The sequence below is a fragment of the Sturnira hondurensis genome, unplaced genomic scaffold (genome assembly GCF_014824575.4).
Source record: "Sturnira hondurensis isolate 20B ecotype Veracruz unplaced genomic scaffold, ASM1482457v3 Scaffold0009812, whole genome shotgun sequence".
NCBI lineage: Eukaryota > Metazoa > Chordata > Mammalia > Chiroptera > Phyllostomidae > Sturnira > Sturnira hondurensis.
This window is the reverse complement of record NW_028082443.1, coordinates 264,760-280,177: the sequence shown is the minus strand read 5'-3', so window position 1 is coordinate 280,177 and position 15,418 is coordinate 264,760. Positions and strand designations below refer to the sequence as shown.

Below are 15,418 nucleotides of genomic sequence, written 5' to 3'. Positions count from 1 at the left end.
CTGTCCTCCTCGGCTCACACAGCCAGCCTCTCCTCTGCTTCCTGCCCGTGTCCTGTGCCCCATGGCTGCGCCCTTCGCTCCCAGCTGGCAGACAGGCGGGATCGCTGGGTTCCGGTGGACACGCGGGCTCAGGGCATGAAATCCCAGGAAAGGAAGCAGCTGTACCCACTCCCAAGAATTATCAATAGTCTCCTTACATCAAGTATTTACTGCACTGGTCTAAGGCTGCTCCTGGAAGGCTATCGACTCCACTCAAGTGGAGTACAGTGCTCTTTGTGAAGTGCTTCCTCCAAGACAGATGCTAAGGGCTGCGGCTGCACAAGCAGCCCGCTGTCTGACCAAGCCTCACTAGGCTGATGCAGCGACTGGTCTCCGCTGATACCGGGGCTCCGGGAGGTGAGTGCAATGCAGCCTCTGCTGCTCTGCCCCTTCTCTTGGCCTTTTGCCTGCTGTACTGTAGGTGCTGCTACCAGAAGTGGACAAAGGATTCAAATAGATTTTCAACTTTAATCAGTTACGAACGATTCAAATTAGGTTTCCAGATTACTTGTTTCTATTCATATTCTTCTCCACTAATAGGGAACTGATTTTTAACTGTTCTTGTTAACTACTGGACAATATCTATCCACACAAAACCTGTACAGGAATGTCCAGAGCAGCATCATACGGAACAGCCAGAACGTGGAAGCAAGCTAAATGTCCACTACCGGATGAATGGACAAACACAAGGTGGTGCACCCACACAGTGGGATGTTACTCTGCCATAAAATGGAATGAAACGCTGATACATGCGACCACATGGACGGCCCTTGAAAAAACCACGCTATAGCAAAGGCATTCGTAACAGACCGGCGTGTAGGATTCCATTTGCGTGTCTGCCCAGGACAGGCTGATGCAGAGACAGCAGCAGACCAAGTGGGGTTGGGGTGGGGCCGGCAGATGTGCGACGTGACTACTAATGTGTCCAGTGCTTCTTTTTGGAATGTCACTCGTTCTAAATTTAGATTGTCGTGGTGGGTTGCACACTTTGTACAACTGGACTGTACACTTTGAATGGGTAGATTTTATGGTATATAAAATATATCTCAACAAAGCTACAGGTGTGGCTCAATAGGTTGGGCATCTTCCTGCAAACCAAAAGGTCGCCGGTTTGATTCCAGCTCAGGACACACACCTGGGTTCCAGGCCAGGTGCCCGGGGCGGGGCATTCAAGAGGCAACTGATTGATGTCTCTCTTGCATGGCAACGTTTCTCTCCCCTCTTTCTCCCTCTCTCTAAAAGTAAATAAATACTCTTTTTAAAAAAAATTAATAAAGCTATAAAAGAAATCATTGGGTAACATGTCCAATGCAGCTGTCCTGGCTGGTGTGGCTCAGTGGATTGAGTGCCACCTAGGAACCAAAGGTTCACTACTGGTTCGATTCCCATTCAGGGCACAGGCCTGGGTCAGGGTGTGTGAGAGGCAACCTAGACGTATCTCTAGCACATCAATGTTTCTCTCCCTCCCTTCCCTGTCTCCAAAAAAAAGAAAAGAAAATCTTAAAAAAAAAAGGATGTCCAATGCATCTTTATTTTTGGAAGGTAAAACAAGAAACAACCCAAATGCTCCTGTCAATAATAAGGGAAGAGAGGAACAGTCAATCAATACACGGAATTTCATGTAGTCAGTAAAACAACTATTTTAAGTTAATGGCATAGTGTTAAGTACAAAATGTATGGCTATAAAGTTACATTCACATCACTGTTATGACTTTCTATAGCACAGATACGTGCAAAACTGAACACAGTTTACCGACAGTGCCCCTTAGTGATGGTATCAAAACCACAGCGAGGGGCACGTATCTCAACAGGACAGTCGAGGCCATCGTTCAGCCCCTGAACAGGCTGCATCTGCACTGCTGGGTGCACTTGGGAACCACTTAGAAACATGCCCCTGGGAGAGAAAGATGAGAGGACACTCGTTTCCCCCTTGTGGTCCCCTACCAACGAAGNGTTACATTCACATCACTGTTATGACTTTCTATAGCACAGATACGTGCAAAACTGAACACAGTTTACCGACAGTGCCCCTTAGTGATGGTATCAAAACCACAGCGAGGGGCACGTATCTCAACAGGACAGTCGAGGCCATCGTTCAGCCCCTGAACAGGCTGCATCTGCACTGCTGGGTGCACTTGGGAACCACTTAGAAACATGCCCCCGGGAGAGAAAGATGAGAGGACACTCGTTTCCCCCTTGTGGTCCCCTACCAATGAAGTCGGGTAATGTTGGAAACACTCTACTGGAAAAAATCACATTAAATCAACAGTGAGCCAGAACAAACAATCTTCTCATTAACTAGGAAAATAAAAATAAAGAGACCTTCAGAAATTTCCTTGTCCAGGGATTTTAGCTCTTCTTCAATTTCAGTTTTAACTTTTAATAAAACTTCTGGATCCAGAGATTGTGAAGTTACATCTTGCTGAACTCCTGAAATCAACAAAAAGGTTACTATTGACAGAGGGAGGGAGAAGTCAGTAGAATATGGATAGTATTTTAACTGTTACATCAAAAATATAAAACTACAATGCACTGTCAAGGTTCGGGGCTGGGAAAGGGTTAGAAAAGGGAGTGGGGAGGCCTGGGCCCCGCCCCAGTGCCCCGGGGGAAAGCAGGGCCTGGACGGGCCCGCCAGGAAGCAAGACCTCAGAACCATCTGTGACAGGACAGAAACGGAACCTGAAAGGCTGTCCAGATCGGTGACACTGTCTTATGATACTGACATTCACGGTCCCTTATCTTTGTGGAAACTTCAGCCCAAGAGAAAGCCTGTTATCATCAAAAGATTCATATCGTCCAACTGAAGAAAACCATGAATGTTCTCATGCAGCAAGAGGCAAGGTCTCCAGCACAGAATGGAGAACTAAGGTGAAGAATCTGGAGGAGGAAATTAGACCAAATAGTTGACAATTCACTAACTTCTGCCTCAGATATCTGGAGAACTTCATCATTTCTTCTAAAACACTGAGTGCAAACATGACACTGCCTACCCCTCCCACTCAGAACGGATTCACAGATGCATTTTCAGCACTTCTCCACCCAGGTGTTCACATCATTGTTTTCTACCACTGACAAGTTTTATAAAGAGAGGTATTAGACTTTTATATATTTTCATTTTTGAAAGCAAAAAAATTCTGAATTCAAAGATAAGCTTATTGCCCTGGCCTGGTGGCTCAGACTTGGTTAGAGCATCGTCCCAACACACCAAGGTTGTGGGTTCAATCCCTGATCAGGGCACATATAGGAATCAACTATTGAATGCACAAATAATGGGAACAATAAATCAATGTTCTCTCTCCCTAAAAAGTCAATAAATAGCCCTGGCTGGTGTAGCTCAGTGGATTGAGCACGGGCCTGTGAACCAGAGGATCGCAGTTCGATTCCCAGTCAGGGCACATGCCTAGGTTGCAGGCCAGTTCCCAGCAGAGGACTCACAAGAAGCAACCATACATTGATATTTCTCTCCCTCTCTCCTTCCCTTCCCCTCTAAAGATAAATAAATAAAATCTTTTTAAAAAGTCAATAAATAAAATTGTTTTAAAAAACCAGAAAAACAAAGATAAGCATATTACTTTCAGCCAAGAAACTTGATTATTATAGCATCTATGGGTCTTTAAAATATCTTTGAAAAACAAAAGGTTAAATATTTGTTTCTTAGATTCAGTTAATTTTCAACTTTAAAGTTGACAAAAATAATTTTCCTTTAGACCACATAAAAAACTTTTCTTCCGAGCCAAGACTATTTTTTGTGGAAAATAAAAAATTCCTTAGTTATTTCTAGTTGAAGTAAACATAAAGGACCCCCCTCAATGCCATAATTAATGGGCATTTGCTTAGCTGGACAGCTCACCCACCTGTGCTGCCTACACACACACGGAAACTGGAACAGGAAAAGGAGGTGGTGCCAGCCCCTGGCGTTGTGAAGAAGCAGAAGGCCAAGATGATGGTAAATCCCGGTTGAGAAAAGGCCCAAGAATTCTGGCACAGACAGAACATCCAACCCCAAAGAGACCTCCCCTGTTTTGTCAAATGACCCGTCTACATTCGAATGCAGCAGCAAGAAGCAGCGCCCACCCAGGCCTTGGCCTGACAAATAGCCGCGCAGCTAAGTGAGCTGGCCCCAGAAGACAGAACAGAGACAAAGCAAGAGAAGCAGAGATTGTTGGCCCAGGCTGAGAAAAAAAGGCTGCTTGGCCAAGGGACTGTCCCCACCTGCCCTCCGAGCAGGGATTAACACTCTCACCACCCTGGTGGAGAACAAGAGGCCCGGCCAGTCAGGATGGCAGATGACGTGATGCCACAGAGTAGGCCCTGTGCCGGAAAACGGGGGCTCCCTGCTGCTTCATCAAGGGGACGGCCAGGCTGGGCGTCCAGTGCACAGAAGACCTGCACCACTGTCGTCTTCACACGGGTTAACTCGGAAGACAAGCGAGCTCTGGCTAAGCTCATGGAAGCTATCTGGACGAATTACAAGGACAGAGAGGATGACATATGCCGCCACTGGGAAAGCAATGTCCTGGGTCCAAAGTTGGTGGCTCGCAGAGCCAAGCTGGAAAAGGCAAAGGCCACTAAGCTGGGCTAAGTTACACTGTTGAGTTCTCTGTACATGAAAGTAATAAAAATGACCCTTCAGAAAATAAAAATACAAAAACCAAAACACTACATAAAAACATATACAATCTATAAAGCAAAATCTGAAGACAAGGTATCCCAGGCAGAAGGTAATCTTTATAAATTCTCATAGGTATAAAAGTCTTGCCCCGGCTGGTGTGGCTCCCTGGATAGAGTGCCAGCCTGCAAACCAAAGGGTCACTGGTTTAATTCCCAGTCAGGGCACATCCCCGGGTTGTGGGCCAGGTTCCCAGTGGGAGTGTGTGAGAGGCAACCACACATTGATGTTTCTCTCCTTCTCCTCCTCCCTCCCTTCCCCTCTCTCTAAAAATAAATAAAATCTTAAAGTATCTGGCAAAAAAAAAATTGCTAGGCAAATTGGAAGTGTTAATTTCAAGGAGAATATTTGGCCTATTAAAATAAAATAAGCTTCAAAACAAATGTCTACCTTGACAGATGGGGTTTATTTTCCCAATTTTTTTATTGTGGTTAAAATACACATAAAATTTGCCATCTGTACTATTTTTAGTGTGTAATTCAGCATTAAACACATCCCTAATGCTGTGCTACCATTACCCACTTCCAGAGCTCTCCTATCCTGCAAAACTCAAGTTTTAACCCACTGAGCACTCACCCTCCCTCCCTGCCCCCCACAGCCACTGCTCGTCTGCCGTCTCTGTGACTCGGACGACCCTAAGCACTTCGTGTAAGTGGAGTCACACATTGTTTGTGTTTTAGAGACTTTTAATAAATCTCAAGTACTGTTTTACTAGTTACAGAAGGTTTCCTTTTAGAACTTTGTAGTTTTGGATGGGTCTGCAACAGCACTGATGCCTACAACACACTGGGCAAAGTGACTTTCAGAATCTGCTGTGACATTATTTAAAAAAGGCAAGCACAGACTGGAAAATGAATTTAACAGCAATTGTATTTCTTTCAATTCAATTATCTTTTTCTCTCGGGCTTCCTGGAAGACAGCTCAGTGCAGTGGGACACAAGCTTTGGAGTCATACACTCCAGCTCATTTTACTGTATTTTTAATTACATTTTATTGATTATGCCGTTACAGTTGTCCTGATTTTCCCCCATCTGCCCCCTGCCCCCAGCACCCCCACTCCCTCAGGCAGCCCCCTCACCACTGTTCAGGTCCGTGGGTCATCCGTGGAAGTTCTCTGGCTGCTGCATTTCCTACACTGGACTTATATCCCCGTGGCTGTTCTGTGACTGCCTGTTTGCACTCGTAATCCCCTCACCTTCTCACCCATCTCCCCACACACCCCACACCATCTGACAACTATCTGGCAAGTAACTTCCTTTCTCTTCCTGCTCTGAGTATTCTCTGTCTTTAACCTTTGGCATTTTAATCATGATGTTTTTTGAAGTGGGCCTCTTTGCAACCATCATAATTTGGACTCTCTGTGCTTCCTGGATTTCCATGCCTGTTTCCTTCACCAAATTAGGGAAATATTCTTTCATTATTTTCTCAGAGAGATTTCCAATTTCTTGCTCTTTCTCTTCTCCTTCTGGCACCCCTATGATGGGAATGTTGGCATGCTTAAAGTTGTCTCAGAGGCTTCTTACACTGTCCTCATTTATTTGGCTTCTTTTCTCTTTTGTTCTGCATAGTTGTTTTCTGCTTCCTTATGTTCCAAATCATTTATTTGATTCTGAGCTTCATCCACTCTACTGTTGTTTCCCTGTAATTATTCTTCTTTTTTAAATTTATTTATTTATCTTTAGAAGGGAAGGGAAGGAGAGAAGGAGAGAAATATCAATGTATGGTTGCTTCTTGTGAGTCCCCTGCTGGGAGCTGGCTTGCAACCCAGGCATGTGCCCTGACTGGGAATCGAACCGAGATCCTTTGGTTCATAGGCCCGAGCTCAGTCCACTGAGCTACACCAGCCAGGGCGTTCCTGTAAATTATTCTTTATTCTAATTAGTGTATCCTTCATTTTGACTGGGTCTTTTTTAATGCTGCTGAGTTCTTCACTGAGTTCCTTGAGCATTCCTATGTGAACTCTGCATCTGATAGATTGCTCATCTGCATTTCATTTTGCTCTTTTTCTGGAGTTTTGATCTGTTCTTTCATTTGGGCCATGTTTGTCTCCACGTTTTGGCAGCCTCCCTGTGTTTGTTTCTATGTATAAAGTAGAGCAGCTCTGACTCTGTGTCTTGGTCATGTGGCCTAATGTAGTAGGTATCCTGTTGGGACCAGTGAAATAGCACAGCCTCCCCTATCACCCAAGCTGGGTACTCAAGGTACACCCTTCATGTGGGCTGAGTACACCCTCCTCTTGTTGAGACTTGACTGCTGTTGGCAGATCAATGGGAGGGATGTACCCAAGCCAGTGAGCTGCAAGGATTGGCTGTGACCGCTGACCACTAACCTCTGCCCTCCATGGAGGATCAGCTGTGCAGGGTGGTGGCATGCCAACATGATCTGTAGCTGTCCACTGGGTAAAAGGAATTTGAGACGGCTTCTACTTGTGCTGGGCTTGGACATTCCCAGGAAAAGCAGAGCTGTGAATCTCCTCTGGATGCTGCTGCCAGTGCTGGGCCTGGGGCCCACTGAGGTCACCTGCTACTTGTTAGAGAAGACTTAGGAAGCAGTGAAGCCTGAGCGAAGACCAGCCATTAACATAGAAAAGCACCTTGGGTGGGGCCCTAAGTTGGGTAGGGTGGAGTCTCTGGGGATCTCCAAGGCTGAACAGTGTTAGCCAGGTGGATGGAGTCTCAGATGTGGCACCAGACCACACGCTCGGGGGGGGGGGGGGGGGGAGGNGGGGGGGGGGTGTTAGCAAATGGACAATGGCTTCTGCTCACCCTGAGGCCAGACACTTCAGGTCTTCCCTACATACTAATGCCCCTCAAGCTGCCTCTCCGCTGTCAGAGTCCTGAGGGAGTAAGTCTGCGTAGGTGGGTCTGTGCGCAGGTTCTCAGGGAGGAACTGCTTGGGGCTCTAGAAGTCCCTTCCTCCCACTCCATCCCTGCTGGGTTTGCAGCCAGAGGTTATGGGGACTCATCTTTCTGTCACTGGAACCCTGGGCTGAGGGGCCTGGTGTAGCTCTGGGACTCCCCACTCCCGAGATACCCCACTCCCGAGATATCCCTCTCGATCTGTTATCTACCACAGGAGTGAGGAACCAGCCCGATCCAAATTCTGACCCCTCCCACCAGTCTGGGTGGTTGTGGTTTCTTTAATTCTGTAGTTGTCAGACTTCCATTCAACTCCATTTCTGACGGTTCTGAGCGATGGCTATTCTGTATTTTAGTTGTAATTTTGATGTGATTGTGCAAAGAGGTGAGCCATGTCTGCCTATACCACCATCTTGACCGGAAGTCTCATTTTAAATTTTAAGGTTACAGCCCTGGCTCAGTGGGCTGGAGTGTCATCCTGTAAACTGAAATGCTGTGGGTTAAATTCTCAGTCAGGGTATAATGCCTGGTTTGTGGATTCCATTCCATAAACTGGCAACCAATTTATGCTTCTCTCGCACATCAATGTTTCTCTCCCTCTCCCTCCCTCCCTTCCCCTTTCTCTAATATCAATAAGCATGTCCTTAGGTGAAGACAAAAAAATTAAGGGTACAATTCCCCACATATTCACCTAAGAAGTTTCACTGAGGGGCTACCTCCCTGAGTACCAGGTGTCCCATGGTTTTATGTGTTTCCCGGTGTGATCTGCCTCTAAGAGGCTTGACTTCAAACTTTTTCCAGGCTGAAATAATCTCTGCCACGCTCAAGAATGTTAGAACTTTGATCACTGACTGTCACGAGCTACAGTGAATGGAAGTGTTTTTAAGAGAATCCTTTTTATACACACCGACATTCTTTCAAACATGCCTCCACAATGGAAGTAGGATAACAGCCATGCTGAAAATCTTTTGGTTAGCCTTTCAAATTCTGCAAAAACATTTCAAATTTAACACCTGCTTTTAAGAGTTTATTTATTTATTTTAGACAGAGGGGAAGGGAGGGAGAAAGAGAGGAAGAGAAACATCAGTGTCTGGTTGCCTCTCATGCCTGGCCCACAACCTACACATGTGCATAGGGAATCGAACCCTCAGTCCTTTGGTTAGCAGGCCAGCACTCAACCCACTGAGCCACACCAGCCAGAGCGGTTAGATTTAATTTTTATAAGTTTCCTGATATGACAGGTAGTCCCTCCATTGCTCTGCATTCTAGATTTTATATACCTGTAATACAGGTCTCCAGATAGTGTTAACTATTTGTTTTAATCACACTTTGGTGGTATATCCTTAGCTTTTATTCAGAATCACATTAAGAGATAGTTTTAAAACTTAACGCTGTATTTGATATTGACAATACTTTCTATTACATTTCTCTCTCCGTGCCGTATGCAATAAAGCTCTTAAAAGGATATCGTATGGCCTCTTGGAACTAAGTGCACCTCCACTTTTCTGTCTCTGCAATGAAGAGTCCAAGGATTACAATGAATGTATCTCCATGTGCAGGTGACAACCTGGCTGGGGAAAAGAGGGCACTTAAGAAAGAAGACAATAATGGGCAAGTTATATAAATTCAGCAGAATTAAAAAACAAACTTATCAGTATATTTTGAAGCCAGCTCAAATGACAAAAGTTAAAAGAAATTAAAAAAATGAAAAGTCATTCTACATGAGAGAGTAAGAGTCCAGACCAGCCACCCCTGGGACAGTCACCAGAGCATCTGCTCATGGTGACGGAGTTGAGAGGAGAACACTGAGAATGAGGAATAAGGGGAGGAAGGCCCCCGAAAGGGCTCCAGGCCAGTGAGACCTGCAGTCGTGTCTGAACTGTGGGGGTGCACTACAGACGTGGGGGTGCACTACAGACGTGGGCAGGTCTGGGAGGTCGCAGCTGCGCAGGTCATGCTCCGCACGATGTGCAGAACGTGGAACTTGGGACATTTAAAGGGTGTGCCTGGGCTCCCTTTAGTCACACAGAAGCAAGATTTTCTGCCCTGGCTGGTGTAGCTCAGTGGACTGAGCACGGGCTTGTGAAGCAAAGGATCACAGTTCAATTCCCGGTCAGGGTACATGCCTGGGTTGCAGGCCAGTTCCCAGAAGGGGACACATGAGAGGCAACCACACATTGATATTTCTCTCCTTCTCACCTTCCCTTCCCCTCTCTTTGAAAATAAAATATTTAAAAAAAAAAAGATTTTCTAATCTGGTGAGCACACTTGTTATGGAATTCTAAATACATGGTTACAGCTGTTGACGTACAGTGAAAAAGGAGGAATACATGAATGTTTTATCTGCTATCGGCCTCTTTGGAAAAGCTATATACCTAAAGCACATACACACCCAATACCCACTCATACTGCCACCAAACCACAACCGTGCCACAAAGTAAGGGACAACCATGCCTTGGTCCCCAGAGGCCTCCCCTGCCAGATTACAGGGAAGCAGCTGATTAAAAGAACAGCAAACTGTCACAGCTGATACTGAGCCATGGGAAAACCCCAACCAGACAGAGTGTGCTGCTGTCAGGGCACAAAAGGCCATTTATCTAGTGAGCCAGTGACACAGATTCTGTGATTGGCATTCACTCACCCTCCCTCCCCCCTCCCAGACTCGAAAGCTCAGAGCTCTGCAGTAGCACCAGTGAAGCCTAAACCTGCGCTATCAACCTGGAGGAAACTCTTTCAAAGACAGACAGACCTGAGCACCCTCACTCCCACCCACCTCAGTGTCGGGTAAAGAGTCGGGGGTCGGCAATCACCAGCCCTGAAATGTCCTCAGGGCTTTCAAAGTAAGTATCAAGTTAACGAATCTAGATTAGTCAGTTGTACGCACTAGACCTTCTAAAGGAAAAGACTTTCTAAATCTCTGGTTCTCCAAATGGGAGGCAGAAGAATCAAGTAAAAACCCAGATTCCAAGGCGTCCCGTGGAGCCTCTGGTCGCCCAGGTCAGGGGGGGAGCGCTACGGCCTTTGGGTATGTTTTCAGGCCCTTCCTCTGGACAGTGCTGCTCCAGACGACCCAGCTCGTTAGTTACAACCCAGGTTTAGAACCGACTGAACATACAGGTATCACGGTTCAATGAATTATTCCATAGCAAGAGCAAATAGCCTACATGATACCATACTGGACTAGTGCACAAGAAAGCAGACTTTAAAAACAGTCCAAACTGCAAAGCTGCCAACCAGGTGGGGTTTTCAGGCTCCAGCATCCCACAGCCCCAGACCCTGCGGATGGGGAGGGACTTCTAGGAGGGCAGAATCAGAGGAGGAGACCGCCAAGGACACCTGCTGTGCACCCGAGTCTGGCTGCGAGGAGGTCAGGGTCCAATGCCTCCTGCTCCTGGCGGTACAGCTGAGGAAGAGACACACGCCCATCTCCAGAGAAGGGATTCTGAGGCACCGTGCGAAACCTGTCTGCAAAGGGGGTCTGACACGGCAGTACTCCCCCACTGACCTACAGAGCCAATGCAACCCCTATCACAAGTCCAATGGTACTTCACCAGAAATGGACCAGATAACCATAAAATTTATACAGAACTACAAGAGATGAAGAACATGTTTTTAAAGGAATGAAGTTGGAGGACTCACGTCTCACAGTTTTAAAGCTTACTGCAAAGCTACGGGAGAAATCAAGGTAATGTAGTAACAGCACAAGAACGACATACAGATCAACAGAATCTAATTGAGAGGCCAGAAATAAATCCACATGTTTAAGGTCAATTAATTCTTCTTAAATTACTGATTTCAGAGAGAGGGAGAGAGAGAGACATCGACTGGCTGTTCCACTCACTGATACATCACCAGTTGCCCTAGTACATGCCCTGACCGGGGAACCCACAACCTGGGTCTATTGATGCTCTAACCACTGGCATCACCCGACCAGGGGGACGGTAACTGACTTTTGAGAAGTGCACCGAGGCCACTCAGTGGGGGAGGAATGGCCTTTTCCACACATGGTGCTGGGACAACGGGGTATTCCCACGCAAAAGAATTAATCTGGACCCCCACCCTCACACCATATACAAAAATTAACTCAAGATGGATCAAAGATATAAATGTAAGAGCTAAAAGTATAAAATGGTGAGAAGGAAACAGAGGTAAAACTGCACCTGACCCTGGACTAGGCAGCAGTCACTAGACGGGAGACCCACAGCATGAGAATCCGAGAAAACACCGATGGGTCCAACTACGGGAACACCGAGCACCCCTGCAGATCAGAGGGCGCCGTCGCGTGCAGAGAGAGGGCAGGCTGCAGAGCGGGGGAGTAGCTACAAGTCACGTGTCTGGTCAGGGTCTGGTGTGCAGCGTGAGTTCTTATAACCCAACCACAGAGAGACAAATGGTCCAAACTGAAAATGGACAAACGGTGTGAATACACAGTTCTCCAAAGATACACAAATGGCCAATAAGCACATGAAAAGATATTCAACATCATTAGCCTTTAAGGAAATGCAAACTAAAACCACAATGCAATACTACTGCACAGCCACTGGGAAAAGGAAAATGGTAACAAGAAATATGGACAATAGCAAGTTTGGCTAAGATGTGGAGAAACGGAACCCTTGGACACTGCTGGCGGGAATGCACAATGGGGCAGCCACTGTGGAAGACACCTTGGCATTCTTTCCTTTTTTTTTAATTTTTAAAGGTTTTATTTATTTATTTTTAGAGAGAGAGAAAGGGAGGAAGAGAGGGAGAGAAACATCACTGTGTGTGGTTGCCTCTCACGTGGCCCCACTGGGGACCTGGCCCGCAACCCAGGCATGTGCCCTGACTGGGAATCGAACTGGTGACCCTTTGGTTCACAGCTCATGCTCAATCCACTGAGCTACACCAGCCAGGGCATCTTGGTAGTTTCTTACAAAACTAAACACACTCTTACCATATCTTCCAGTGATCATACTCCTTGGTATTTACCGAAATGAGCTTAAAACTTCCATGTACACAAAACCTGCACACCATTTTAACGGCTTTATCCATAACTGCCAAGACTTGGAAGCAACCAAAGTTGCTGCAATAGGTGAATGGATAAATACACTATGGTACAGCCATACACTGGAATATCATTCTGCAGGAGAACGACACGAGTTACCACAATAAGCTACCACTTCATCCCCATCAGGGTGATTATTAGAGTAGAACAGAGAACACGACTGTTGCTGGGATGTGGAAGAACTGGAACCCCCGTGCACTGCTGGTAGGAATTCAAAATGGTGCAGCTGCCATGCAGAAAAGTCTACCAGTTCCTCCAAAGATTAAACACAGAAAGGCCACGTGATGCAGCAAAACTTCCCGTGGGTGTGTCCTCCAGAGCACTGAGAGCAGAAACCCAAAGAGCTGTAAACCAGGAGGCACAGCAGCATTACGCACAACAGCCAAAAGGCAGAAATAAACCCAGTGTCCACTAACAAGTGAACAGAAGAACAAAATGTGGCATAAGCATACAACAAATACGAGGGAGGACACCAAAAAAGGAATTTGTTTATTAAAAAAATTGTGCATTTATTCTTACATGTTTAAACTTCAGTCTCCTTCAACTACTCTCCATTTGATGCAATACACCTATCGAGACTTTTTTCCACTGATAAAAAGTCTTTATTTTTTTTCAAAGACTTTATTCATTTTTAGAGAGAAGGGAAGGGAAGGAGAGAGAGACAGAAACATCAATGTGTGGTTGCCTCACAGGGTCCTCACCAGGGACCCAATCCGCAAACCCAGGCATGTGCCCTGACTAGGAATCGAACCAGCACTCAATACGTTGAGCCACCCTTTGGTTCACGGGCCAGCACTCAATACGTTGAGCCACACCAGCCAAGTCTGAAAACAGTCTTTAAACTCATTGATTTTGATGCCTTTTAGTGTTTCTGCTGGTTTTTTGTTTGTTTGTTTGTTTCATATAATCTGCATTGTCAAAACATCTACATTGTCAAAAATGTCCCCATGAGGACATTTTTCACCCATGGAAACAAAACAAAATCACTCAGGTGAGATGGGGGGAGTAGGGAGGGTGGGGCATGGGGCTCATGCTGTTGGGTCAGAAACTGCTGAACACTCAGCGTGGTGTGGGCAGGTGCGCTCGTAAATCACCCATCATGAAATGGGCAAATGCACTGCAAGAGTCTTCAAAAAAATTCACTGAAGCCAAACACGGCCTCTCACAACAACGCCAGCTGGTGCACTGACACAGATGGGTTCCTAGAACTCTCACCTAGTGAGGGAAGTCCATACTACAAGGGGCCCACCCTCCAGAAGAAAATTCCATTTTGGGGGGGGTACCCCCTCATATTCTTCAGCCTTAAAAAGAAATGAAATTCTAATAAATGCCACAACATGGATGAATCTTAGACATTATGCTAAGCAAAATGAAGGAGACACAAAAGGACAAATATTGCCTAACTTGAATGAGGTGCCTCGGAGTGTCAGATTCAGAGAGAGAGAGAGAGCAGTGGCTGGAAGGAGGAAGGGAAAGTGGAATTTCTGCTGTTCCACTCGAACAATGTTGAACAGATAATACCAGTGTCACAACTACATGTATCTGACAGTCCCATTGCTAATGACCACACATGAAGTTTCCTTCCCAACCTAGAGAGAAATGTTTTTTAAAAGTTAATTTCTATTGCATTTTTTCCATTAACAAATATCTGATTACTATAGTATCAAGGCACTCTGTATTAATCATATATGGAAAGTTGAGCATAACAGAAGTTATTTCACATCAAATATGTAACTCAGGCCCTGCCTGGTGTAGCTCAGTGGATTGAGCCTGGTCCTGCGAACCACACGATCGCGGTTGGATTCCCAGTCAGGGCACATGCCTGGGTTGCAGGCCAGTTCCCAGCAGGGGACTCACGAGAGGCAACCATACATTGATACATCTCTCCTTCTCTTCCCCTCTAAAGATAAATAAATAAAATCTTTAAAAATATATATGGAACTCAGCAGGACGTGTGCTAGTCAGAATATGTTATCCTTAACAGGGTCAACTCTATTCAGCACCAACTCACACCGTCCAGAAGGTCTGACTCGTCCTGTGAAGGTGCAGTTGACAACTGGGGAAAGGTCTGCAGGCCGAGCGACCACAGTCGACAGCACTGCGATAACCGTGCAGGGAGCCCGGCTGGCCCTGGGAACGGCTGGCCCTGGGAACACCGGGGCGGCGTTCTGTGAAGTGTGATTGTCCGAGCCCTGCGCTGTGCACCCAAAACCAGGCCAACGTAATACTGAATGTAAACTGTAATTGAAAAATAAATTTTTTAAATGTGAAATAAAAAAGGTCTGTATACAGCACATGACTCACTTAGGAAAAAATGAAAGACATTTAACGTGACAGAAACCCTGAGTCACACACATGGCCACCACCTCTTGCCTCTTCGTCTCCCACTTCCTGCTTCCTGAGCTGGAGACGGAACCCACCTACACGGATGACCGATGACCACTGTGGCAAGTCCTATTTATAACAGTGTGGCACAGAAGTGAACTCTGAATCACATTTTATTTTTATTTTTGATTTCAGAAACATGCCTCCACTGTAGCCACCCGAGCCAGGGCGCTGGCACAAGCCATAGAAGGTCAGTAGTCAGTCTGAGTGCCATGATGCGGGCTGTCACGGGGAACAGCCTTGTTTCGGACCTGTCCTGGCTCAAGAGGGGGGACCCATGCAGCTGCCAATACCTCCTGGTGAGGGGACTACTTACTAACACCAGTGGGTGTGAGAAAGCCCCCCAGGCCCCGCTGCGGTAGGGTCCCTGGACTGCATCTGGGCCCCAGGGCATGGCTGAGGTCAGCGCTGCAGAGCGGCTGC

The 15,418-nt window shown here is 46.4% G+C and overlaps 1 protein-coding gene and 1 pseudogene across 5 annotated transcripts in view; one reads left to right on the top strand and one right to left on the bottom strand.

Annotated features, from left to right (window-relative positions):
* The window catches only part of BCL2L13 (BCL2 like 13), a 43,908-nt gene that overhangs the window by 17,788 nt on the left and 10,702 nt on the right, over window positions 1-15,418 (bottom strand). For 4 of the 5 annotated variants that reach the window (XR_005068209.1, XM_037058068.1, XM_037058071.1 and 1 more), the window contains exon 3: window positions 2,362-2,469. The exons of the other annotated variant lie outside the window; for it this stretch is intronic. Coding sequence is in view for 3 of the 4 variants with exons in the window: in XM_037058068.1 (XP_036913963.1) it covers window positions 2,362-2,469 (108 nt within the window). In the remaining variant the exon portion in view is untranslated. The remainder of the gene's footprint in view (window positions 1-2,361; window positions 2,470-15,418) is intronic. 5 annotated transcript variants of the gene reach the window in all.
* Window positions 3,836-4,621, top strand: LOC118995120 (60S ribosomal protein L7a-like; annotated as a pseudogene).